General features: G+C 42.3%; 3 protein-coding genes across 3 annotated transcripts; 1 reads left to right on the top strand and 2 right to left on the bottom strand.

The window, feature by feature from the left end:
• Positions 1–608: 608 nt before the first annotated feature.
• Positions 609–7,926, bottom strand: LOC118212477 (transcriptional activator protein Pur-beta-like). The gene has a single exon (XM_035390367.1). The coding sequence runs from the start codon at positions 7,749–7,751 to the stop codon at positions 6,849–6,851; it is 903 nt and encodes a 300-aa protein (XP_035246258.1). The 5' UTR covers positions 7,752–7,926; the 3' UTR covers positions 609–6,848.
• Positions 7,927–9,578: 1,652 nt separating this feature from the next.
• Positions 9,579–18,904, top strand: LOC118212478 (histone H2A.V). The gene is made up of 5 exons (XM_035390369.1): positions 9,579–9,712; positions 12,661–12,738; positions 12,931–13,044; positions 14,254–14,383; positions 16,890–18,904. The coding sequence occupies exons 1-5, from the start codon at positions 9,710–9,712 to the stop codon at positions 16,949–16,951; spliced, it is 387 nt and encodes a 128-aa protein (XP_035246260.1). The 5' UTR covers positions 9,579–9,709; the 3' UTR covers positions 16,952–18,904.
• Positions 18,905–19,339: 435 nt separating this feature from the next.
• On the bottom strand, positions 19,340–21,074 carry LOC118213004 (homeobox protein vex1-like). Its single transcript, XM_035391591.1, has 3 exons — positions 20,789–21,074; positions 19,918–20,183; positions 19,340–19,669 (listed from the first exon to the last, which is right to left on the bottom strand). Exons 1-3 carry the CDS (start codon positions 21,072–21,074, stop codon positions 19,340–19,342), a joined length of 882 nt encoding a protein of 293 aa, XP_035247482.1.
• Positions 21,075–23,647: the final 2,573 nt, after the last annotated feature.

The raw sequence follows: 23,647 nt of genomic DNA on the forward strand, positions 1-23,647 counted from the left end.
ATAGCAAACGGGCCCCCGGTACATTATGGCTGGTCTCCTGGAAAGACCGAGGGTGACCCCAGAAGAGTCAGCATGCAAGAAGCAGGCTTCCAGCGCAGCCCACACCTGTCTCCTTGTGAGGACTCTCATTTGTACAAGAAACATAGAATGGAACAGTAATGTGGAAATGAGAATCAACGCAAAAAGAATGTATTCTTTATAAAGGCTTGTGTGTGTGTGTGTGTGTGTGTATTTATATATCTATATCCCCCCCAGTATGAAATGGTTCCTCCTTTCGCAATCAGTTCATGATGAACCAATCTAATCCTTGTGAGCACAAGCAGTTTAACATTGTCTGTGCTACCTCTGACAAACTCAATTCCTGGAGGTTCAGTCACAGTATCTGCTGGTTTTAAGTGTGTTTCAGTGCTTTAGTGCTTCATTTAAGTGACTTATTGGCTAGGGTCCATCTCGTTTTCAGAGACTTTATTTGGCTGTCGAATGAAAGGAGACTACAAATACCCACCCTTCAGGACTTTGCTTTGACACCCCTGTCCTAGACCATCTCATTAATCTCAAACAATATTGCATAAATCAAAAAGGACAATAAAAGCCAGTGTCGGGTAATATTGTAGTTTTCATTAGTTATAGGTTTCTTTATTTTTATTTTATTTTTTGATACAAACATTACATTACATTTTCTAAATATAGACTTGTAAAACTCCATTTAAAAAAAAAGAAAAGTCTGTAAAAAGGACCAGCACGCACGGTGCACTGTGGGCAGGCTCAATCTGAGGGGCGGGCCCTCGTCACTGTCCTGCCCAATGGGGCACAGTCCTATTGCGGACATCCTGTGAGCTGTGCGCAGACCCTGGGCTGGGATGGCCTACCAAATTCTCAAGTTAACTACCACCCCCACCCCCACATATGGATACGACTGGTGTGCTACAAGCCAGTGCTGTGGTCAGTTGTTGATTCAATTTGAATTCAGCATTTGGGAAATTAATTATGTCCGCGGAGGTCTTTGAGGTTGTTCTTTTTTTTGGTTAATTAATTGGAATTTCAATACATTTCCCGAATTGACCTAATTGAATTGGAACTGACCCCAAACCTGGCTAAAAGTGAGGCGAAACTTGACCTTGGGAGTTAAATACACAAGAAGGCAAGTGAATTTGATTTTAACTCATACCTAGCTAGTATATGCGTGCGCGTGTGTGTGTGTGTGTGCAATGGTACGGTGTATCCATGTAGTCCACACATTGCTGGTGTTACACAGTTCCCTTCTCAAACCCACTATCAGCCTGGCTCCACCCCAAACTACTCATGGCCCAGTCAACCGACAGCTCCCCAGAGTGAGAAGAACAGAACGGTCCTCCTCCTCTTTTGTCGTTTTTTGTCGCTCTGCAGCAGAGCCCGTACGCCAGCCGGCTCTGAAAAAGGATCCGGAGGGAAACCCTGAAGCTCGGAGCCACCGTGCCCAAAATAGTTCCGCTGGTTGAGAGTGAAGTGCAGCAAACGCAGAGGGGCAGAGACCTGTGACCCCTCCCCACCCCCCTACCCACCCCATGCAAAGCTGGTCTCCGGCTTCCGCTCTGTGACTCTCGCAGCCTCTTTCCTCTGCCCGTTCAGTGAGGTCGCCCCTCCGAAGCCACACCTCTTTTCTACCCCTGTCCTACAGGGCTCGCCAAAAAACTGTGCCTTCAGCTGGGCTTTCGACCCAAAGGCATGCGTGACATCAGAACTGGGGAAAGGCTGAGCATGCTAACTGAAAGCACAGACCATGCCCCACCCGACCCACACACCCACACCCAAAACAGTCCCCCAAAACAATCCTTCAGTACCGCTCCCCCACCTTCCTCCACAACTTTCACTCTAAAGCCTCACCAAAGACCGACTTACTTTCTAAATGACCCTCTGAATAACCACCTTTCAACCATCTTTGCCCTTTGTGCATCCAACCCTCCAGGAAGCTGTATGAAGCTCTGGTGCTGCTGTAGGACACAGACAGTGCATCTACGCTCAAACACAACTCACGTGGAGCCCTGGAAATCCCCGTTTCCTCTGGGACAGGGAAAGAGAGCTCCTTCAGAAACTCTCAAATTTGGTGCAACACAAACCCCCACCCCCCTCCCTCATCACTCCCACCCACACCTGCACCCCAACGTGTCACCGGACACCTGGCTCCTGCACCTGTTCCCTGCTGAGAATCGATTTATTATGACAGGTAACAACTGGAATAAACGTTAAGTGCAGATCATCATTTCTAATGTTGGGTGAGGTGCATGATGGGAACAGGGCAACAATTATTTTTTTGTGCAGTTTCTTTTAAGACAGGAAGAGCAAGAAAGCCCTACACTCTACTGCTTCTTAAAGAAAGAATCAATATCTAAACAAGCCTGTCCAATACTGAATGCAAACAGATAAGACTAAGACAGAAATTACATTAGGGAGACAAAAGCTGACCACTTCAACAGCTGTTCTGCAGATGATGGGCAAAAATTGATTATTAATAATAAATAATTTTTTTAAATGTTTTACTTTGAACATGTAGGCACAATTTGAGATGGGCTGAATGGCCAGATCTTGTCATTACATATCGGTATGTTCTTATGAATACTGGGACATCCTCGACCTCTCATGATATGTAGCTTTATTGAACTATGGTGCCAAGTTGGTAAGGCCCAATTGCGCTTGCACAAATCCCTCCACTTTTGTAGAAGATAGGGCGCAACTCCTCCTAATTGTCTGCCCGTCTGTTCACAGCTGTTTTGTCGGACAGAAACATGGCTGACTCCCACATTTTCTGGCCCAGAGGTCAACATGCACGACACCAACTCTCCCTAAAAAACAGACTCAGTTGTGCAGATACTCAGGTTGGGGCCTGGGAAACATACCCTCCCCACCAACATCCCTGTATCACCTCTATCTGTCCACACATGAAGATGTAGACCATTGTGGAGATAAAAAATAAAGAAAAAAACATTTTGAGAAGCTGCACCTACAGACCACCCAAGACACAAAACTGCACATCACATTTTTGCTCCACTATCGTATCCATTTCAGTTTGCAATTAGGCTCAGATTCACTCCCCCTCTCCAGGGTAAAAAAAAAGAAAAAAAAGGTGTTTATGTGGTCTTGCTCATCAAACTTCTGAAAAGCATCCCATCAAATAAACAGGCTCTTCAGTCTGGACAACAGCTGAAGGGGGGATGGGGGTGTGTGAGAGTCCTTGCACCAGCCGCAGAAGCTAGCCCACATCACGTTTTCACCTCACTCTTCCGCTCCTGCAGTCTTCCAGCATGCCTCTGGACCTAACCAGCGTCGAATCCGTCCATTCATTGAGCCCCAAATGTCAGAATACACCCACACACCGCACAAAACCCGCACACCTATTCAAAAGAGAATTTGCTCTCCGATTTCCGCCAGAGGTTTGCACACACTCTTCCCTGTGACTGGGAGATGGAGAACTTTAAACACACAGCAGTAAAATAAGGACAAACTAATTTCCCCCACAACCCATCAGTCAGTCAACTAACAGACCTTTATCAAGGTATTATAAAGGGCCAGTTACAGGACGTATTGTACTTATCTTCTGTCATTATTGACCAGGTTATAGTAAGCTCGCCTACTTGTCTCTAAAAATTGTAAGATTACAGTGATGCCTTAGCATTCTGGCTTCTTTAACAGCTGTGTGGTTTGCATGTTGACTACATGTTTCTTTCATGAATTTTCAACATCTCTCCACAAAGAGAGTTCAGCAGTTTGGTAATATGTCACCATAAACTGTAACAAAACTTGTGTGTTGTGCTTGTGTGTTGTGTAAAGTGTTCTTTTCCTTTTTATTTCTGGTTGTTCCCAAAAATCAAGCCCTTGTGTCTCACAGCCCACAGGAGTGAAGAAAAACACAGATGATTCGTCTACCACTAGGTCACAGGAGGAGGTACGCCCACCCCATGCCCTGCACAGTAGAGACTACAGTGGTCAGGTCGCAGCCCTGTCCTCCCAGCTGCTTTGATAGTAGATCTATATAAAAAGGTCTGTTCCAGGCAGGCAATTCATGTGGACGGGCATGGAAGATGATGCTATAGAGGCAGACGAAAAAAAAACAAAAACAAATTAAAATGTAGTGACCCCTGGCAGCCATGCCGGCTCCAACTGTGCCCATTTTGCAGATGGCAGTAGGCGGTTTCGCCTTGCTACCAAACTATTTTGCACCTTCTCTATCATTCGATTCAGGATTTTCTGACCTCTTGTGCCTAAGCGCATCTAATTCTTCTGCTGTTGGCTGTTAGAAGCTCTTCCTCAGCAAAGAATTTCTATTTGTTACTGAAAAGGGACTTGACAGAAACAACAGAACACACAACTGGAACAGCTGCCACTTAACAGTACAGGAATGAGGATGTAGTCAACTCATATTTACAGGTCAGTATGAGTGTGCCAAAAATTAATTAAAAAAACAAAAACACTATTGATCCCATAAGTTTTATGACATTTTTTTCTGTGAAGAACAGCAGAATTAAAAGAATTAGAAATCACGACAAGCTAAATGAACTGCAAGATTTAGAATTTTTTTTTTGTTTTCTTTTTTGTTTCTTTTAAAGTGCAACAATGACACATGGCAAAGAAATCAACACTTACACATTCTAACCTGTGTCAGAAAGCCATTGGTTTACTAGATTACTTTAAATTCTGCTATCAATGAAGTAACAGGAAAAAAAAAACTTCTCAAAATCGCCCAGTACACCATGGGTAAAAAAGAGCTAGGCACTCCAAGAGATGAGGATGTTGCCAGGAATACTTTTTGTTGCTTTTCCACTAGTTTTCAAAATATATATACTTAATATATATATTTTTTTACAAAATTAAAAAGGAAGCTAAATCCTCATGTATAGAGTTTATCAATACCATCATACAGTAAATCAGAATATGCAATAAATGAACACAAGTCCGCTCCAGACCAAAGCAGGCATGCAAGCTTTAAACCATGAAGGACAACTGGACACAGATCTGGGCATCTCCCCGTTAAATCTTGTGAAAACTCAAATGCATGAATAACTTGAAATTAACAACAAATTTCATTTCTAAATGCAGTTAAAAAATAACAATGATAAAGCTTTTCGGGAAGATTGGAGTGAACAGGTAAAAAGGAATCTAATGTACCTAAAGTATACAGTCAACATATTTGTGTGTTTATATATATATATATACGTTTTACTTTAATTATAGAGGTGTAATACTCTGCCATTCTTTCTAGGTAACAAATGAAAATATTAAAGAAAAACAGAAAACATTGTCCAGGACAAATCTTCTGCACTCCAGCTCAGCATATGAAAGAAGCCTGCTATACAACCATTTTTAATACTGTAATTCATATATATCTTCCATTTATGTATTTAAAAATATTTTATGCTGGCTTGCTCAGTATTTTAAAGAATAATCTTCTTTCAATCGTTTTCTAACCACCATCCATGCATTTCTGTCCAGAAGCACACGCGTGTGTTCGATCCAAACTTCAGATTCCATTAACTCAATTGATCAGTCTTTAAACATCTAGTAGTAAAAGAATGACTGATGTTACCTTATCAGTTAAGGTCCACATTAGCTGTAGAGCCGACGCCTCCAAAGGTGGCTCCCTTTTGATGTTAAAAAAATAATTCCAATAGTAAGTTCTTATAAACTGCAGAAGCAAAGGAGAGCCACTACCCGTGCAACAGCGACGCTGAAACTCGTAGAGCCAGACGTGCATGATTATCCATCCAGTCAGTGATTCTTTTACGTTTACACGATTTCAAGACGACTTCAACACATTTTTCTCGATTAACGCCTGGACTTTGCAGACATCTTTTGTAGTTGTGGCAGTTGGTCGAACCAGGCTTCTACGCTTAATCTACTACATAGTTCCTGGTTTCAAATAAATCCTGGGCTGCAAACTGAATATTATGGCTATGGAACGAGAGCCGAAATGCCCCACCCCCTCCGCACAATAAATCTTCATACTTTGGGGGACCGTGAGCTATCGAGAAAATAAAATTTAAAAATGTCATAACCAAGTTAGCAAGCTAAAAGTCTCATCAGGCCGTTGGTCAGTTCAGAAAGTGTCCACACCCACTTCGCCCTTTGATGTCTTTCTGTACCGTCGCTACAAAATCTGAATGCAAGTAACAGCTTTTTAATACGCATCTACATTTAGTTCTCTCGCGTTCGGTATCAATTTATCCTGTTATCAACCCCACTTAAAGAATCTATAATCTTCCATTAAAGGGCCGTTTTATCGACTTACTACAATTCCCACACCGCCAGCAGGGGCAAGACTATAATCAAACAGTAATACAATGGATGCTGGTTTTCAGAGGAAACCTGGAAAGTTTCGGAGTTTTACAAATAACTAGCCTAGCTATATAGCAATTCAAATCATGGTAGGGAGTAATGTCCAGGCGGAGTTATTCCTTTACTACTTTAATTTATAAAATGAGTAAAGGAATATATATATATATAAAGGAACCCTATATATATATATATATATATATATAGGGTTATTGGAACCCACTTGCCGGTTTTCAGTGGAGAAGGGGTTCCTTAGTTCTGGCTAAAGTATTTTTCTTTTTATTTGCCCATGACATTCGTTACTCACTGGCTAGTAATGGTTACGTTTTTCTAATATAACCACTCCCAACCCGTTTTGGACAATAATCTGGTCACTAAAACGACAATATTTCCCTGTCATGTGTAGGCCTACTTTAATCCACGATAATTTAGGATCAATGTTCGATTCGTCATGCGCGTAATATCCGTCTTATTTCTGCTTTGCAACGTTGGCTATATTATTATGGATCTCACGGCTTTTTAAATTAATCAGCTTTTAAAACGAATCAGTCGTCATCCACATCCTCGCCTTCAGATTCTTCTCTTCTCTCGTACATTTTATCCCTCTGTCTCTCCTGGATCTCTTTCATCTCCTCAGCGTAGCGACAGAATGCCCCTCCGAACTTTCCCCACGCTTTGAAGGGGATAGTAATTGAGTTCCGGTAGCTTGGCTTTACCTCACTCACTCTCAGGAACACCCCATATTTGTTAGACCCGACGTCAAAAAAGAATCGTTTAGAGTCCACCATGATGGATGTGCCCTCAGGAAGTTCGCCATATCCCCCGGCTGCTGCGCCGCCGGTCAGCTCGTCGTCGTCCCCGCCATAATCATCTATCAGCTTGGCCAGGGCATCTCGAAACTCTATCAAGCCCTGAGCAGGGAGGGCGATTGTCTGGCCGGACTGCATACCACTTCCAGGGCCTCCAACTCCAAACCCGGGCCCACGGTTGACGGTCTGTCGGATCCGGAGAAACCTCCCCCGCTGGTTCTCCTTCAGATCGAGGTAGTATTTTCGGTTCTCTCGGACCAAGAACTCGCTTTTCAAGGCCCGCCGAGGCCCACCATCTTCACCCCCGGAGGACTGTGCGATCTGCTCGGGACTGCTGGGCCCAAGCTGGGCGTAGTGCTCAATGAAATCACCCAGGTAGTCGCGAAACTCCGCCGCAACTGACATGGAAAGGGTCAGGCGGCTTTTGGAACCCCCGGCTCCCACCTCGGCGATCTTGATGAACCTGCCCTTCGAGTTTTGCTTTACGTCCAAGTAGAAGCGCTTGTTCTGGATATCAAGCCGCTTGGACGCCAACTCTTGGGTCTCCTGCTCCCTCTGGAAATGCTGGAACCCGCTGCTACCTCCACCCCCGCCACCACTACTACCACCGCGCTCGCTCCCACTGTCTCCATCCGCCATCTTCACCACCAGCAGCCAGCTTCTCCCTCCTGCGTATCTTTCCCCAGTGCACACCCCCTTAGCGGAAACAGTACAATCCCGCCTCGTCCACTCGCATTGGCTTTACATCTGCCAATTACAAGAGCACGCCAGATATTTGCCTCCTCATAAGCCAATTTTCTTTGTCAATCGAGTCTATATAAACTACCTCCGTTGATTTTATTGGTCAGAATTATTAATCCGCCACAATAATTTCCCTCTGTAGATTTTTCAATTGGTTTACTCTTCTGCCTTGACGTAAATGTTATCGTCATCCTACGCTTTCCTATTGGTTACCCATTTTTGTCCTGTTGAAATTCCGTCCAAATAGAGTTTAAATGCTTAAAAGCCCAACAGTCTGTCAAGCTTTGCTTTCCATTTAATATGCTGTTTATTTATTCGCCATTATTATTTTATGAAACCACAATTAGCTAACTATTATCTGTCCGCTATTTTCTGGGGAGCATCTAGGACAAAAAAGTGGCTTAATTTAAGGGAATACTTTCATGTAAGTGCAGTGGTATTTTCAAAATTATATTTTGCATGAAATATGATTATATAGGATTGTACATACATATTTTGAAAAATCACTAGGCCTACATTTACTTTACATTTTCACCATAAGTTATTAACCCCTTTCTTCACTTCCGTGTCCTTAGATGCACATCAAATAGCAGAGGGACTATCACTAAGTAAATGGGACCTTTACCTTACAAATGAATGAATGTTACATTCACTTTCAGATGTGTGGTGCTTACGTGCCTGCCTTCAACCATATTTATCATAAGCATACTGTTAAACTCTTATCTCCTTCCTACGCCCATACGCCACAGTTGTATAATCTGTACTGCATCGATGATAGATCCACTCTGTTCTACTAGCTACTCTTGGTCACGTGTCTATTGATCTCCTCCAAATAAATCTATCACTGGTTAATATGATATGCACAATTTTATTGTTACTGTTTTAGAATGAGTGCCAGTAGGCCTAATTGCAATAAATTACCATACACTAGAGGAATGAAAACATCATTGGGGCGAGAGTGGCAGAAAAAGATAGCAGTGCAGTATTACATTACATTACAGGCATTTAGCAGACGCTCTTATCCAGAGCGACGTACAAGTGCATCAGTTCAAAGTGCAGAAAAAGTGGTATGCGGGGTTAACAGTTTAAATAATTGCTTGCAGAACAAAAACAAAGAAATAGTAGAAACTAAGATCGATGATATCAATTAAACAGGAGTAACAAAGAAATATATCCTGTACTCAGACTCTATATATAAAAAATCGTATACACTAGACTTAATAATAATTGAGTGGCACATATTTAAAACTTTTTTTTTGTAATAAAAAAAGTTTATATTTATGGCTGCACGCCATCATTTGTATTCCACATTTGCTATATAGTCTGTTCAAATGGGTTTAAAAAAAAAAAAAACGAATTAAGCAATCTGAACATGTGGTAATCTGTATTTTGCACTGTACTTGCATCAACTTTCGCTACGGACTAACACGTCAACAAAATGCCTAGCCTAAACTAAATTGGGGTCGGTTTTCAAAATGCTTGGTCTGATTGAAGCGGTAGCTCTGCTTGGAATATCTGGGCCATGCAAAGATGGTGCGTTGAGGCTTCGTTGAATTAAAAAAATCATTCTTGTTGTAGTGTCGGTCATTTCCTCCTACTTTCAGGTCCGTGTGCAAAAGGCAGTCGAAGCTAATCTTGCAGTGGGGGATGGGTAGACATTGTACAAACAACGATTCCATTGGTTGGAGAGATTATTCAAACCAGCATAGAATTCCGCCATTGGTGGATTTACCGTCGTCGCGAAATCCTCGCACACAGGCTCTCGCAAAGGAGGTTTATTGTTTCGCTTCATCTCCGGCTGAAAATTGTCCCAGGTCCCTCGTTTCCCGAGTACAAACAACTCAACGGAAAAAAAAATGGTAATACATTTTTTAATGTTAATTTTCTGTAATTTTGCATTTCGTCATAAAAAAGACTGAATATTATAGTGCATGAAGCTGCATGGAATTCAGTTCACTAGCTTGCTGGCTAAGCTAAACTAGAAATATGACGCAAACTAGCTAGCAATCTTAGCTAGTATAACCGGGTAAACAGACTGCTATCTTGCTGGCACGTTAACAGGCTTGGCTGCCGGTTTTCCTGCCAGACATTAGCACTTTAAAATGCAATGTATGGGTATACTAGTTAGTTGGTAAGTGATCTATCTGCATTTTTGAGTATCTGACCAACTAGCTGCTTGACGTTAACTGCAAAAGCGCCGAAAGGCCAGATTATCTTATTGCAGCTAGCTATGTCTGGCAGCTAGCTGGCTATCCATAGTTCATTTTACTTAGCTAATTTTGTTTCGCTCTGACAGCAATTTAGTTTAAAGGTAGCCACCGATGTTCCTAGCTATGGAGCGAATTTAAATTTGTGGCTGGTTAGCGTAGCCTGCAGTAACATTATGTCCCGTTGTCTTTTAAAATTCGTCATCGTATTCTTAGTTACCTAATGTTAGCTGGCTATCTGTTGCTAGATTTGTATTTTATTTTTCCGTTGGCGGGAATGAAAACGCACCTTTACTACAATAGATAACCTAGCAAACTAGGTACAATGTCGTGTCTTAATTTGGACCAGTTCAGGTTTGTTAGAATTGTATGTTATCTTGCTAACTTGCTTAGCTTGTTTGTTGAAAAAACAGTGGGCTAGCTAAATTACATTAACTGATATAGTCGGATGTATTATTAATATTACTAGGCTAGCTAGCATAAATTAGTCTCGTCAGAGTCCCTTGTTAACGTCGCGAGTAGTCTACTGATGATTCTGCACGTTGGCTGGGTAGCTAAGCTTAATTGCTTTACCAGGCGTTATGGTTTTCATTTCTGCTAGCGTGGTAACGCACGGTTCGCTTGGAGTCCACGTTTTGTGGTTGCCGCTAGTTTACCGGAATGGCATGTCAGTTCGTAATGGCAGGTAAATTGGTTCGGTTAGCAAACAAAATTATAAACAAGCGTTAGATATGTGGGCAGTTCTAGTTAGCTAGCTTCATTTCCGAGCACCCAACGTTTCGTCGTCTAGTGTTTAACGTTAGACTGTACTCTTATTTGAGAATTTTTTTCTGTTGATCATCTAGGAAACGGTTGGCTATGTTGTGTTTTGATGAAAAATATTTAGCGTTAAATGTCTGTAGCAAACATGATGTATTTATAAACGCGTGAGTGTTTAATTATCCATTCAACTAAATATTTTATTTGTCTTATTTTGCAGATTGTCTTTATGTCAAGCATAATATTGTAGTTCAGTGTAACCAGTAACGTTACAGAATTATGATGTCCTTCCAATGAAGATTTGGTAATACCAAAAGTGCGATTTTTTAAATAAACGGCGCCCCCTGTAGGCGAATCTAAGATATCGCTTAACGTTAGAACCCGTGATGGCTAAGGTTAACGGCAACCAGCGTCCCACGACAGACATTAAAGGGGAATTACACTTTAAAACACATATGGGCTTATTTTATTTCGCATTTTCTTTTAATGAATGTGTCGACATTCATTTTTCGATTAGTTATTTTGTCTTGTTAATATTTTACGGTGTTGGGAGAACGGAGGATGGGGGGGGGGGGGGTGGAGGAGGAGGAGGAGGATGAACAATTTGATTCGGTTCAATTAACCAATAATAGGGGAGCTGCCGCTGGCTCCCAGCGCCAGGCAACTGCTCCCTTTTGCCCCGGAAAATACATGAGTTTGTGCAGACTAAGGCGTATCCGACTGGGATGTCACAGTCACTAGGCCTAGTCTTCAGACATGTAATCACACGATGCTCATTTGGAAAAATAACTTTTCAAGAGGGTATTGAGTTGCTTTTGAGAAACAAAGACCAGGCATTCAGGTTAGGTTCTTGGCTCCCAAAAGTTGTTCTCCATCCTGGCAGTTTTTGGACCTGTGCTGTGGGGGATGGCATCAGTCCCAGGAGACACAGTTCTGTTCCCGAAATTCCTCACCATCAGAGACACTCAGCTCCTGAACCGAGCCATGAAGTTCTCCCATTTACATTTGAGGCTCTCTGTGCTTTTGGACCTACACAGGCGCCTGTCTTTTGCTGGCTCTTTATTATGGCGGCCGGCTTTTCCAACCATATTGTTATGGAAGGAGTGGATAATATTGTCAAGTTTTGTTGACAATCTTGGAGAAATCCCAAAAAAAATCCCGAGGCATACACCATTATTCTAATACATTTTAAAAATTGACCATGTAAATAAAAATCTAATTTTAAAGTAATAAACATGAAAAACAATTGTAATTTGCTTATTCATAATGTCTTTCACATTAAATAGAAGAACGTGTACTTGTAAAGTTGATTCCATTGCTAAAAAAAAAAAAAAAGACAAGGCTGCAATAAATTATCTTGAGTGGACAAATACTTATTTATATTTTTATTTATTTTACAAAGCAGTTGCAAGCCATTTTGCTAGACATCGCTCTCCCTTTATCTTATCAAATCAACTGCACAACAGGAGTTGAAAGTTTCAGATTCATACATAGCCCCCATCGGCACCTAAAATTGCTGCAGCTACAAATTTGTGTCATTTTGCAACTCGACAATCAAGAGTTTTGTGAGCATATTCCACACTGTGGAAAGTTAGCTTAATTACATTGCTCTGTCAACCTACGCTGCTTAAGTAAAGGTAAATGAATAAATCTTTGAACATGGAAAATTGGCTGCAGTTTGCATTTGTGCTGTAATGTAAATCCGTGTTAATGGCATCAGCCAATACGGTCAGAAAAATATCAGTTATTGATATTGGTCTCAGAATTTCCATGGTGTGAACCCCTGTTTTTAACTCGCATTAGTGTCTGTGCTCAAATCTGACTGGCTTTATCTTTCCCAGGCAGGAGGAAAAGCAGGAAAGGACAGTGGGAAGGCCAAGGCAAAAGCAGTGTCTCGCTCACAGAGGGCAGGACTACAGGTAACCGGGCCACTCGCCTGCATCTCGCCTCCGTTTGGGATTTTCTTCCCAAACAGCACCGAGCTCCAGTGAGTGGGCGGGCTTCTTGACCGGTCGCAGATCGGTATTTGGCTCAGTCTTGCAATGGAGGATGTTGTGTTGTAGCCTGAAAGCCTTTCATCAGCTGTCTTTGCCCTCCGTGTCTTCCCTCAGTTCCCGGTGGGCCGTATCCACAGACACTTGAAGACTCGCACTACGAGCCACGGGCGTGTGGGGGCCACTGCGGCGGTGTACAGCGCTGCCATCCTCGAGTACCTGACTGCTGAGGTGATAAAAGCAGGCTTTGAATCGCACCTTTTGAATCTCACAGGTTGTGTACTACCAGATTTCTTCAACTCAAATGAATACACCTTTGAACACAAACTTTTTTTTTTTTTTCGTTAGATAAATCAGGTGCTAATGCAGAATGCTGTGCATACAGGTTTTTAGTATTAACAACTGCAGCCCACTCACTTGAGTTTAAGGTGTGTGAGCTGCCAAATAGAAGACCGCTGCAGTCCAGCATCATTGTTTAGCTGTTTATTTCATTCCTGAAACAATAGTTATGATGAGGTAAGTTGATAGTTTCTTGAGTTGATGACCACAAATCAAGGAAATATCTATCGAGGTTTTTGCAATGCATTTTGCACCTTGCACATCACATTTCGGTACTAGAATTCTAAGATTTTCACTTGAACTCTCAAGTACTCGATTTAGACTAGTTTGTGTGGCTAATGCCTGCTCATTTTGAGCTTTAGAAATTGGGGCAGGGCAATCATGTTGGAGTTACTGAAGTAGTAGTCTTGTGGTGAATTCATGATTTTACCAGATACCTTACACATAACAACCTTTTGGCCAGTCGACCGCTATAAGGCCTGCTACAGAACCCTCTCTCTCTGTTAGTCTTGCGTTGACTGTCAGTGCGTTCTGGCCTCGGTTCTGTAAGCATTAAACGAGCCTGTTCCATTTGCATGTGGAAGAGGGGGGGCCACCCGTGTGTGCACGTGCAGGTTGTAAATGAAACTGGTTCTCAGCGGAGAGTGACGATAGGGAGCCACGTCGTGGCCAATTTACACTTTGCACGGCTTGTCAATAAGTCAATGTTTAGATCCGTACCGCAGCTTTGATTTGGAATTTTATATTGTTACTGCAGCCAAATCCTTGAAAGAGAGTAACGAATGCACATTGAAACTGAATAGGGAAGGAAGGAAGTGCTAGTTCATACTGATGTTAAAAAATCAAAATGGATAAATGCTGTTTTCAAGGGCTCAGAATGTTTTGCTTATTTTTCATGCGTTTCATTTTGACTCATTTGGCAGCTGAGGACCAGTTGACAGAAGTTGAATATTTTTACATCCAGTTAGAATTTATGTTAATAGACACAGAGTTTATGGTAGTCTGGGAATCTGACTGTGTTGTCTCTTTCCCCCAGTGACAGACAGTAGTTATGGAACGCTGCTTTCATCTGCTGTTTACTCGTACGCCACCCGTTTGCAGGTGTTGGAGTTGGCGGGGAACGCGTCTAAAGATCTGAAGGTGAAGCGCATCACTCCGCGTCACTTGCAGTTGGCCATCCGTGGGGACGAAGAGTTGGACTCGCTCATCAAGGCCACCATCGCCGGTGGAGGTGAGTGGCACGCTTTGCTCTGAAGGCTCAACCCTGGCTCTGTTCTGCTGTACGGGTGGGCCCCACTGCCTGGTGTTGGACTCGGGGCCATGCTAGTGCTGACTGGCTGGCAGCCCCACAGGGCAATGCAGAGCTGTTTGTAACACCACCCTGGGGTGAGGGTGTCTCCGTCAGCCCTCCGTTGCCCTCTAGTGGCCCTCGCTAGTCGATTGGGCATGAGCAAGTTCCTCTGTTGGCTTCACACATCCTTTAGACAAGAGCACATAGTCTCTGCTACTCTGTCCTTGGGGCACCTCAGTAGTGTGTTCGGTGAAGGCATTCAAATGAGAGTTTTGCCGGCATGGGCTGGGGCTATGAAATTCTATTTCAGCCAGAGTGATAACTAGCCCAGCAATACCTCTTCCAGCTGCAGCTTAGTTTTCACTGGAAGTCTCCCATCCGAGCACTAACTAGAGCTCCTCATTTTAACCCTGAGCCTGATAAAATCTGACCAGAACCCAACAGTTTGGGTCGGTTTGGTTCCTAATTCCGTCTAGTGCCGTCAAACAGTTTTTAAAATCAAATTAATCACAGGCTAGTGTACGATTAATGTCAACATCAAAAGTATTAAGGTTTACCTCTAATAGTTTTAAATTAGCCTCTATTCTGATTCAGTACTGTTGTTTTTTGGGGGAAGGACTGAGAATGAGGCATATTGTTGAGTGTTTGTAAAAGATAAGCAACTGCTTATTAAAGTCGGATTCAGATCGGGTCAGAATGCTGCAGCACATGGGGTCTTGTTGGGCTCGGGGTGAAACCTTTGGCCCGTTTCTAGCTCTAGTAGGGCCGTGCCTGACTCAGAATTTTCTTAGTCGAATCTGATTCGGCAGTTCAATATGACAATTTGACGATTCATTTTATATATATATAGGTCTATAAGACTTCCTGGCAAAATAGTACGTTGGCATGCGTTTCAGTGCTGATTTAGACTACGTTAACCTAGTCAAGTGCAACAGAGTCATATGAACATTTTTTTGAGCATTTAAAATCAATAAATCCGTTAAGACAACTGCATATGACGCCAGATGGCTGATTTGAATTGCCGACAATGCATTAGCCTACGTGCAGATTTGTCAGAATAATGAGACAATACACAGGTATTTCTGGTTAAACCTAGCTCTTATAACTTCTTTATTTTGCTTTAAACATTCAAAATGAACAAACAAATGAGACAGTTTAAATAAATTCACGGCATTGGCCACTTTGAAATAACTGACATATCTTCTTCAACAGGATAGGGGCCTAGGCTACTTCTTTATTTCTCTTTAAATATAAGAAGCCTAATATAGGCCTATACATCTAAACAAACATGTAAAAGAATAAATTAACAAATTAAGCCATTTAAGATTAGAATTTTTGTTGAAAATAACGCGTTTGTAAACAACAGTTCAAATAGACGGTATTTTCAGCCTTGAAATAACTGACGTCTCGTCTTCAACGAGACCCTTTTTATTTCTCTTGAATACAAAGAAGTAATACATAAATCTAAATAAACGTGTAAAATAACAAATAAACAAATGAAGCAATTTAAGATTAGACCTCTTTTAGATGAAAATAAATGCAAACGGTTTAAATAGATTCACGGCATTGTCCGCTTTGAAATACTAACTGGCCTCTCGTCTACAAAAGAACTTTATACAGTACTGTGCAAAAGTCTTAGGCACCTGTAAAAAGGAAAAATGCTGTACAGCTAAGATGCTTTCAAAAATAATGAAATGAAAGGTTATAAATATCGAAAAAATAATATAAAGAGCAGTAAATAGTTAAAAACTAAATAAAATCAATGTTTGGTGTGACCACCCTTCGCCTTTAAAACTACATCAATTCTCTTGGGGACACTGTCCTGCAGTTTTATAAGAAAATCGGCTGGTAGGTTGTTCCAAGCATTTTGAAGAACTTGCCAGCAGATTTTGGCTGTTTCGCTCGCTTCTGGCTCTCCAGGTATTCCCATAGACCATTAATCAAGTTTTTATCTGAAAAATAGTCTGTTACTTAAAATATTACTTAATTTAACAAAATACAAAAGTCTATCTGTAAAATTTCATTTTGTGGAAAATTCATGTTTGGAAATCTCAAATTTGTTCTTTTCTACTGACACACTAATGCAGAAAACAAAAAATAAACATCTAAGACCAAATATATACTATGTATTATATTTAAAAATCTAGGGTGCCTAAGACTTTTGCACAGTACTGTATTTCTGTAGGCTATTCCAGTATTGTAATGCACATTGACTGTCTAAAAAAAAAAAAACAGACTGCTCGACTCAAAGAATCTGTCGACTGAGGGGTCTCTGACAGACAGATTCGAATTGTCGACTTTCAGGGGGCTGCCCTGAGCTCTAGTACTAACCGAGCCCAGGCCTGCTTCACTTCAGTTTGACATGAGCCAGGGTATGCCGTCTGGCAGTGGTAAGTCGGGTGAATGTGTCACGTGTCTTGAATGCTGCGTGCTGCTTTGTCTACAGGTGTGATCCCCCATATCCACAAGTCCCTCATTGGCAAGAAGGGCCAGCAGAAGACCGCATAGAGATGGAAGGGGAGTGTCCTGGAGCCTGCAGTGGCTCTACTTGCAAAAGGAGAGGACTGGGCCACTCCATGAGTTCCAGTTCTTTTCTCTTTTTTTTTCCCTTTTTTTTTTTTTTTTTGTTTTTTTTATTTTTAATTGTAGTTTGAAGATATAAGCAATTGATTGTTAGATTATAAGTTGTAATATTTCAAAAAAAGAAAAAAAATGCCAAAAAAGAAACATTTGTATGTTGATTTAGATTTGTTTTCTCCTTCATCGAGGGTTGGGGGATGGGTTGTATCTTGTCATATTGTGGAAAAAAATTGTTGGATTGGCTCGAGCTTCAAAAGTGTTTTATACTGGAAAAATTTGAATTGTTAAACCGTGTTTTTCAAAATGGTGTTTGTGGGTTTTTTTTTTCTCCGTAGTCCATACTGCAGTTCCACGCATGTTTGTAATTATGTGAATTTGCCTGTGCAAAACTTCATCATAACAGCAGTTCTCAAATGACCAAGGTTCTGTGACCCAACCTGGACCAGTTGTGTACCCGAATGGTCACATTTCTGAGTATCTGAGCCTTTCAGCTGGCAAATGGGAACTGCCATCCACTCCAATTACTGAAGACAAACTCGTCTAATTGAATTCATCAACGGTACATGTCTAAGTGCATGTCATCGGAAATGAAATAGTTTCATCTTCAGTTTCAAGAGGGATATGGTGGTGCTGTTGTCCTGTCAGGAGGTCTTGCTACATGGGCTTCACACAGTTTCACTAGACAAATGGACGATTCATTTAACCAGTGTGGTTATTTTACTGGGAAGATGGACTTCATTTGTTATCTGCTGCAGAGGGACTCAACCCTGCTTTGTAAACCGATGGCTCAAAAAGATGCGTTTGCTGACAGGTTATGGTAACAATGGACTGCAGCCCCCTCCCCTTCCTACCATTTCCCATTTTTTGCTGCCATGTGATCCTCACTTGTGCATTCAGCAAAGAATTTAGTGTGTCTAATGAGGTCCATATTTGTAAATGACTATTGGATTGCAGCCTGTATTTAAATTGACTTAAAATGTGTCATGTCTTTTGGCACTTCGACAAATTAGAATTATTTTAATTTACCAATCCCTCTCCAAGTATAAGTATTAATACCTGACATTCAGTAGGCAGTTTTAACTGAGTGTCCCCATTTAGTTATTGACCTGGGTATGTTAAATCAGAAATAATTGCAGGCCAGTATTGTCCCCATAAAAACATGATACATGCACTTTGTTTTCTCTGTCAGCAGAGGGGGCTATTACACCAGTATCTAAATAGACCACAATGTGACCCTTGCACAGCAGCATATGTGCTTAACATAGGGCAGTGCTTCCCAACCCTGTTCCTGGAGGTCCGCTGTGCTGTAAGAGTTTGTTTTAACACCAACAAAGCTCACCTTCCAACAGCTAGAGATCTCCTTGAGCGGCTAACTATCAGGTGTGCCACATTTGGATTGAAATGAAAACCTGCTGGATGGCAGATCCCCAGGAACAGGGCTGGGAAGTGCTGATGCAGGATATCTGATATCTGCCCGTTCTCGCCTGAGCAGTTAATACTGAAGTTAATTACTTCCCCCGCCGCCAGACTTGAGGACGATCTGTGACGTGTTCATATCGAGGCTGTGTCCCAGGAAAACAAACAATTAAGGACGGGTGAATTTCTTACTTGATGGCCTGTCCGTTCTTTTTGAATGTCAGTTATTTTATGTTAGTAAATACTGGACAACTATTTTAAACTTGAATGACATTGATCACAACAAGCTGATCAGAGTGTTCAGGGTACAATCAATCTTCCTGAATGTGATTTTTATTACTTGCATAACAGGAAAACATACAAATGTCCTATAGGACAATGTGATAAAGCTGGTAAGTCAAAGTGAAATGTGTGTATGGATTCTATTCTAGGTCTGATTCAGAACAATAAAGGAAAAGGGAAAAACAACTGTTATAAAATTATTTTTAATATTAATATGCCATTTAAAATGCAGTACCGGTTTCATAAAAATAGCAGCATCATTATTTTCCACAATGTCACACATAAAACTATATACAAGTTTGTATTTCAATAGAACATAAATGCACAAAAACAGGAACCGAATAAAACCATATACAGTCATTATTGAACTCTACCCTGTTTAGTAAAAAGCGATGAGTAGCATCTAATGAAAAACTAATACCAGAGCTTTTTTCCACTGCCAGACTCTTTCCATTGTTTACATGGGAACAGCACACATCAAGCACATTAGATTTAACAGATGAGCAAGTAGGTTTTTAATGAAACATTGACTTGTGTAATGGGTATGGGACTGTGCAGCCAGACGAAGCGAGCGTGGAGTAGGCTGCACGCTATGGTGTCCCCAGGTTTCAGTGTGTTCTAGTAGGGATGACGGTAAGGGTGGTACTGCGACAGGAGTGGGGTGCTGGCAGCAGGCATGACTAGGCCGGGCATGCTGGCGCACTGGTACAGCGAGTCCAGGCACATGGCGGGACTCGAGCCCACCGCGGCCTGAGGTGTGTAGCGCAAGCTGGCGGGGCTCAGATAGGGGGCGGAGCTCTCGTGCACAGAGAAGTAGCCAGGCCAAAAAGGCTGGGCCTCTGGATACTGCATCAGCTGCGAGGTGGTGTTTGCCTGGCAGGCCTGGGCCAGGGCATCCTGGAGGGTCCTTTTCAGCTTCATGCGCCGGTTCTGGAACCAGTTCCTGATCTAGGTGGAGAAAGGGAGAAAGAGTGAGACTGCGGTTCAGCCTGCAAGAACAGCTGTGGGCTTTCGAAAAACCATAGCCGCAAAATGACCTGTCGTAATGCAGTTGTCCAACAAAGCAAAAGCAAACTTTTTGAAGCACTTACGGTAAGTATGTTGAGCAAGTTAAGAAAACATTGGGGTTTGATTTTGTGGAAAGAGCAAGGCCAGGACTCGTTTTGGAGTTTTAAGGCAGGGATTCAGGCTCATACCTGCTTGTCGGACAGACTGAGCTGCTTGCACAGCTCGGCCTTGTCGTGTGTGCCCAGGTACGCGTTGCGTTTGAAGGCCTTCTCCAGCCGGCTGATCTGCTCGGCGGTGAAGGCAGTGCGGGGCCGTCGTCCGGTCGAGGGGGACGTATCCGGGGACGTCGTCAGGGTGTCTTGCGGAGCCGCGGGGGAGAGGGAGCGCTCCCCCTCGCTCTCATACCCCGACGTCTCTTCTTCCTCCACGCTGCTGCTAAAGCCTGTCTCTGCCACTGAGAGTCACAGAGAGAGGAGTCTTTACTGAGCAACCCCAGGACTGATCGGCAACCTTGTGCATGCACAACAATCTTTCTGCGATGGCATCGCCCAGCTTTGGTTCATTTCAATCCACGCCAGACCCAAATGAGTGTTACATTCATTGTCTAGGGTTCTCTTTGCTTTAAGACTCCCTTCAGTTTATTTTTTCTACCTCCTTGTAATGTTGCAGCAGTTCCATGTTTTGTAACAAAAGCAAGACTTGAACTGCTACAGTTTCCATGCCCAGGTTTTGTCCCACTAAAATTTTCCATAGCATGTAATCCCTCCTTACAACAATATCACATCTGACTATACTTTCTGTGCATTGCAATTTCCAGTATTACTTTGACAAACTGAATTTTTAAGGGTCCTCGGGGGATACAAAATTTTACACTACCAAAATAAAATATCAGAGCTGATGTAATGCCAATCATTGTTTTCTGTATGCACATTATTTACAGTTCTCCAGTGTCCTACCAGACATTAGCATAGGACATGAGGTGGAGTCTCAGACTACTAAGCTAATGTACTACATTTTATATTTCAATGTTCTCATGTTCTTTAATGAGCCCAGGCTTACCTTGAGTGTTGGAGTGCAGACTGAGGAGACTCTCTGTGCTGGGCCCTTGGTGTGTGGCAAAAGGGGAGCCGTGGATGTGTCTGTGTGGGGGCCCCTCCTGGAGCTGCGTGCTTCCTCGCCCATGGCTGCTGTAGAACCCGGGGAGGCTTTCCGGCTGGGTGCTGGAGCCGTAGGGCCCATTCTGGGGCCCCGCAGAGAGCTGGAGGTCTACAGGGGCCCTGGGCCCTGTGTCACTGGTCTCCTGACTGCTCTGAGAGAGCCACTCGATAGAAAAATAGCCTTTCATGATATCAGAAAACACGTAATCCAGATCCAGGGAACTAAAGCCAAAGAAGTCCTTCCAGTCTCCAGCGGTCTGAAGAACCTTCTGTTCCCTTTCTGTGAAAGCCCTCTTTCCCTGCTTGTTTCTCTCTCACTCCCTCTTGCTCTCTCCAGGCAGAGATGAGTCTGTTAAGATTGGTGTTCTGCAGCACTGGGTTAGGGTCTGGGGTATTTATAATGGGGATGCCCACTTCATTTACAAGTCACTCAGCCAGAGATCAAAGGGAAGTCTCCTCTCTTCCACTGACGCCCTTCCAGTTTTCACAAGTGTGTTAAGACATCTCATTCGCTTCTGAATGAGCCCATTAATTCCAGGCTCCAGCAAGTCTGGGGATGGATGCACACCCATTCCCCTCCTTTCCTCACTCTCTATTACCTGTAGAGTGTGTGTGTGTGTGTGCGCACGTGTATGTGTGTGCATGTGTTTTTTTTTGTTTTGTTTTTTTGAGGGGGGGGGGCTTGGATACTAACGGAACTCTGATTGAACTGTTAATATGAACTATGAACGCAGTGGGTGGTAGAAATTAATCAGATGCTCAATGAACATCATGCTCATTTTCTTCTATATCCCTCTTTGTTCTGTCTCCAGGAGTTTAAAGTTGACATGAAATCCCACAGACCAATTGCCCGTCTAAAATCTGTGTATTCATTTCTAACATCTTCACTAGCTGATGGCCATATTGGTGACACCTATTTTCATTTGTTTTTCAGGTTTTATTATGTCATGCCTTTGGTTTAGTGTTTTATACTATTCCACAATGCATGCAAAAAAAAGAGACCTTTTACATCTAAAAATAGGTTCCCGTGGTAGGCCTATGGATTATTATTTTGTCCGATATTATAGCCATGTAGAGCAACTGAATTAGTGTCATTTTGCTGTGTCCTCTTTGTTGACGGGACATTCAGGAAAATGAAATAAATGAAGCTTCAGAGGCGCTGCTGCAGTCAAAGCAGAATCTCCTGCTCAATAATGAATTAGCATCTGCAAATGGACAACTTGCCTGCTCGACGAGGATGTTTTTTCTGTTGATAGTGATTGATTGGTTTAAAGGTTTAGACCCTGGGTGTGACCGTCTTAGAGGGGATTAAATTGTCATTCTGGAAAATTCAACGAGATTTTAAGTGTTTAGAACAAACACTTCACTTGGTTTCCAATTTTCTGTAGGCTGTCATCAGGATTTGATGTACTCATAAAATGATGACAGCAAAATCCAGCAGTAAAGCTTTATCCGGCTAAATAAATCTAATCGTTAAAACGACAAAAGCTGCCTCCTCAACTATTGCTCCTGTCTTTAGCCGGTTTGAGTAATGAGGAATTTCAGTCCTTGTGTCGGCATTCTCTTTCTTGCCTGTACACTTTTGCATTGGCGGGCAATCAAAGCGCCGACCTCATCCGATTTAAACAGATAATGACCTAAATTAGCGCTATATGCAGCGCGATCAAGCGCGGAGACAGAAGTCTGTCGGGAGTGGAGGATGGCTGTGGCTATCCAGCGAGATAACAGCACCATCCTGACTTAATTCAAAAGGCGAGCAGGACTTATTATCTTATCAATGGGGCCAATTTGTGATTGAGCCGATTGAACGCTGTTCGCCCATACAGTGCACGGACTCCCCCTCCCTCACGGGTACGTCTGACTGCTTATCAGGTTATCGCGCGTAGAGCTCGCGTCTGTTGTGCCAAACCTCTCTTTACGCATTGAAAGCTATCTAGCCGAAAGAGGCGAATGATGACAAGTTAGTCCCAACTGAATGAGATTAGAGGCGCCGAAACAGGCAAGGGTGTAAGGATTAAACGCCTTGCTATGCAAATTACTTGCCCGTTTTGGTTATTGTTTTATTTTACGCGGTGATGTAGTTTAATCCATGTTTATATGCCAAACAGTCTAGAGGTACAGAGACATGTGAGTAGAACGGCGGATAGTCTACAATGTGGCATTTAAGGCCGAATTTAGTGTTCATTTATTTACTGTTTGTGTTTTAATTATTTGTGTTTCCGTGTTGTTTGGTGTTGTTTCATGCACGTCTTCCACGTGAAAACTTCAGCAAAAATTAGTTTAATTCAACCTTTTTTACACAGCACTTTTAGTGCATAGTGTAAAAGTTTTTGTTCAAATAAATATGATCAATGTGTGGTGAGGTAGTCAGTTTGGGAAGGTGTTGGGTAGTATACAATCCAAAAGCACAAAAGTTCTTCCACCAGCACGCATGCATTCTGTGCACTGAAATGAGGGAACTCAGGCGAGAGGGAATTCAGCAGTTTCTTGTGCCAACCTTGCCACCCCTGAAAATCAAACCTGTAATCTCAGTTACCCACCTCAAATATATAGGGCTGCAATAAAGCCAAACATTTCGCCCATGTGAAATTCCAAAATTGTATTTATTTTATTTATTCTTCGACAGTTACATGAAGGCTGGTGAGAACTTCTTTGTGCTTGTGTATGCTCACCAAAACATTCATTTAAAGTAATTTATCATTTGTTCTTGAGCATTTAAGTAAAATAGGTAATCTTTATTTGCAAAAAACACATATAAATA

This window comes from Anguilla anguilla, chromosome 14, assembly GCF_013347855.1.
Source record: "Anguilla anguilla isolate fAngAng1 chromosome 14, fAngAng1.pri, whole genome shotgun sequence".
NCBI classification, from domain to species: domain Eukaryota; kingdom Metazoa; phylum Chordata; class Actinopteri; order Anguilliformes; family Anguillidae; genus Anguilla; species Anguilla anguilla.

What these genes read in the sequence shown, in the direction of transcription:
- LOC118212477 (XM_035390367.1), bottom strand. Translation starts at nt 7,751, where the DNA reads ATGGCGGATGGAGACAGTGGGAGCGAGCGCGGTGGTAGTAGTGGTGGC.
- LOC118213004 (XM_035391591.1), bottom strand. Translation starts at nt 21,074, where the DNA reads ATGAAAGGCTATTTTTCTATCGAGTGGCTCTCTCAGAGCAGTCAGGAG. An exon ending in TCTGCACTCCAACACTCAAG is followed by an intron (nt 20,184 to 20,788) that starts GTAAGCCTGGGC and finishes TGTGACTCTCAG; the next exon opens with TGGCAGAGACAGGCTTTAGC. An exon ending in TCAGTCTGTCCGACAAGCAG is followed by an intron (nt 19,670 to 19,917) that starts GTATGAGCCTGA and finishes TTCTCCACCTAG; the next exon opens with ATCAGGAACTGGTTCCAGAA.
- LOC118212478 (XM_035390369.1), top strand. An exon ending in CACAGAGGGCAGGACTACAG is followed by an intron (nt 12,739 to 12,930) that starts GTAACCGGGCCA and finishes GTCTTCCCTCAG; the next exon opens with TTCCCGGTGGGCCGTATCCA. An exon ending in TCGAGTACCTGACTGCTGAG is followed by an intron (nt 13,045 to 14,253) that starts GTGATAAAAGCA and finishes ACCCGTTTGCAG; the next exon opens with GTGTTGGAGTTGGCGGGGAA.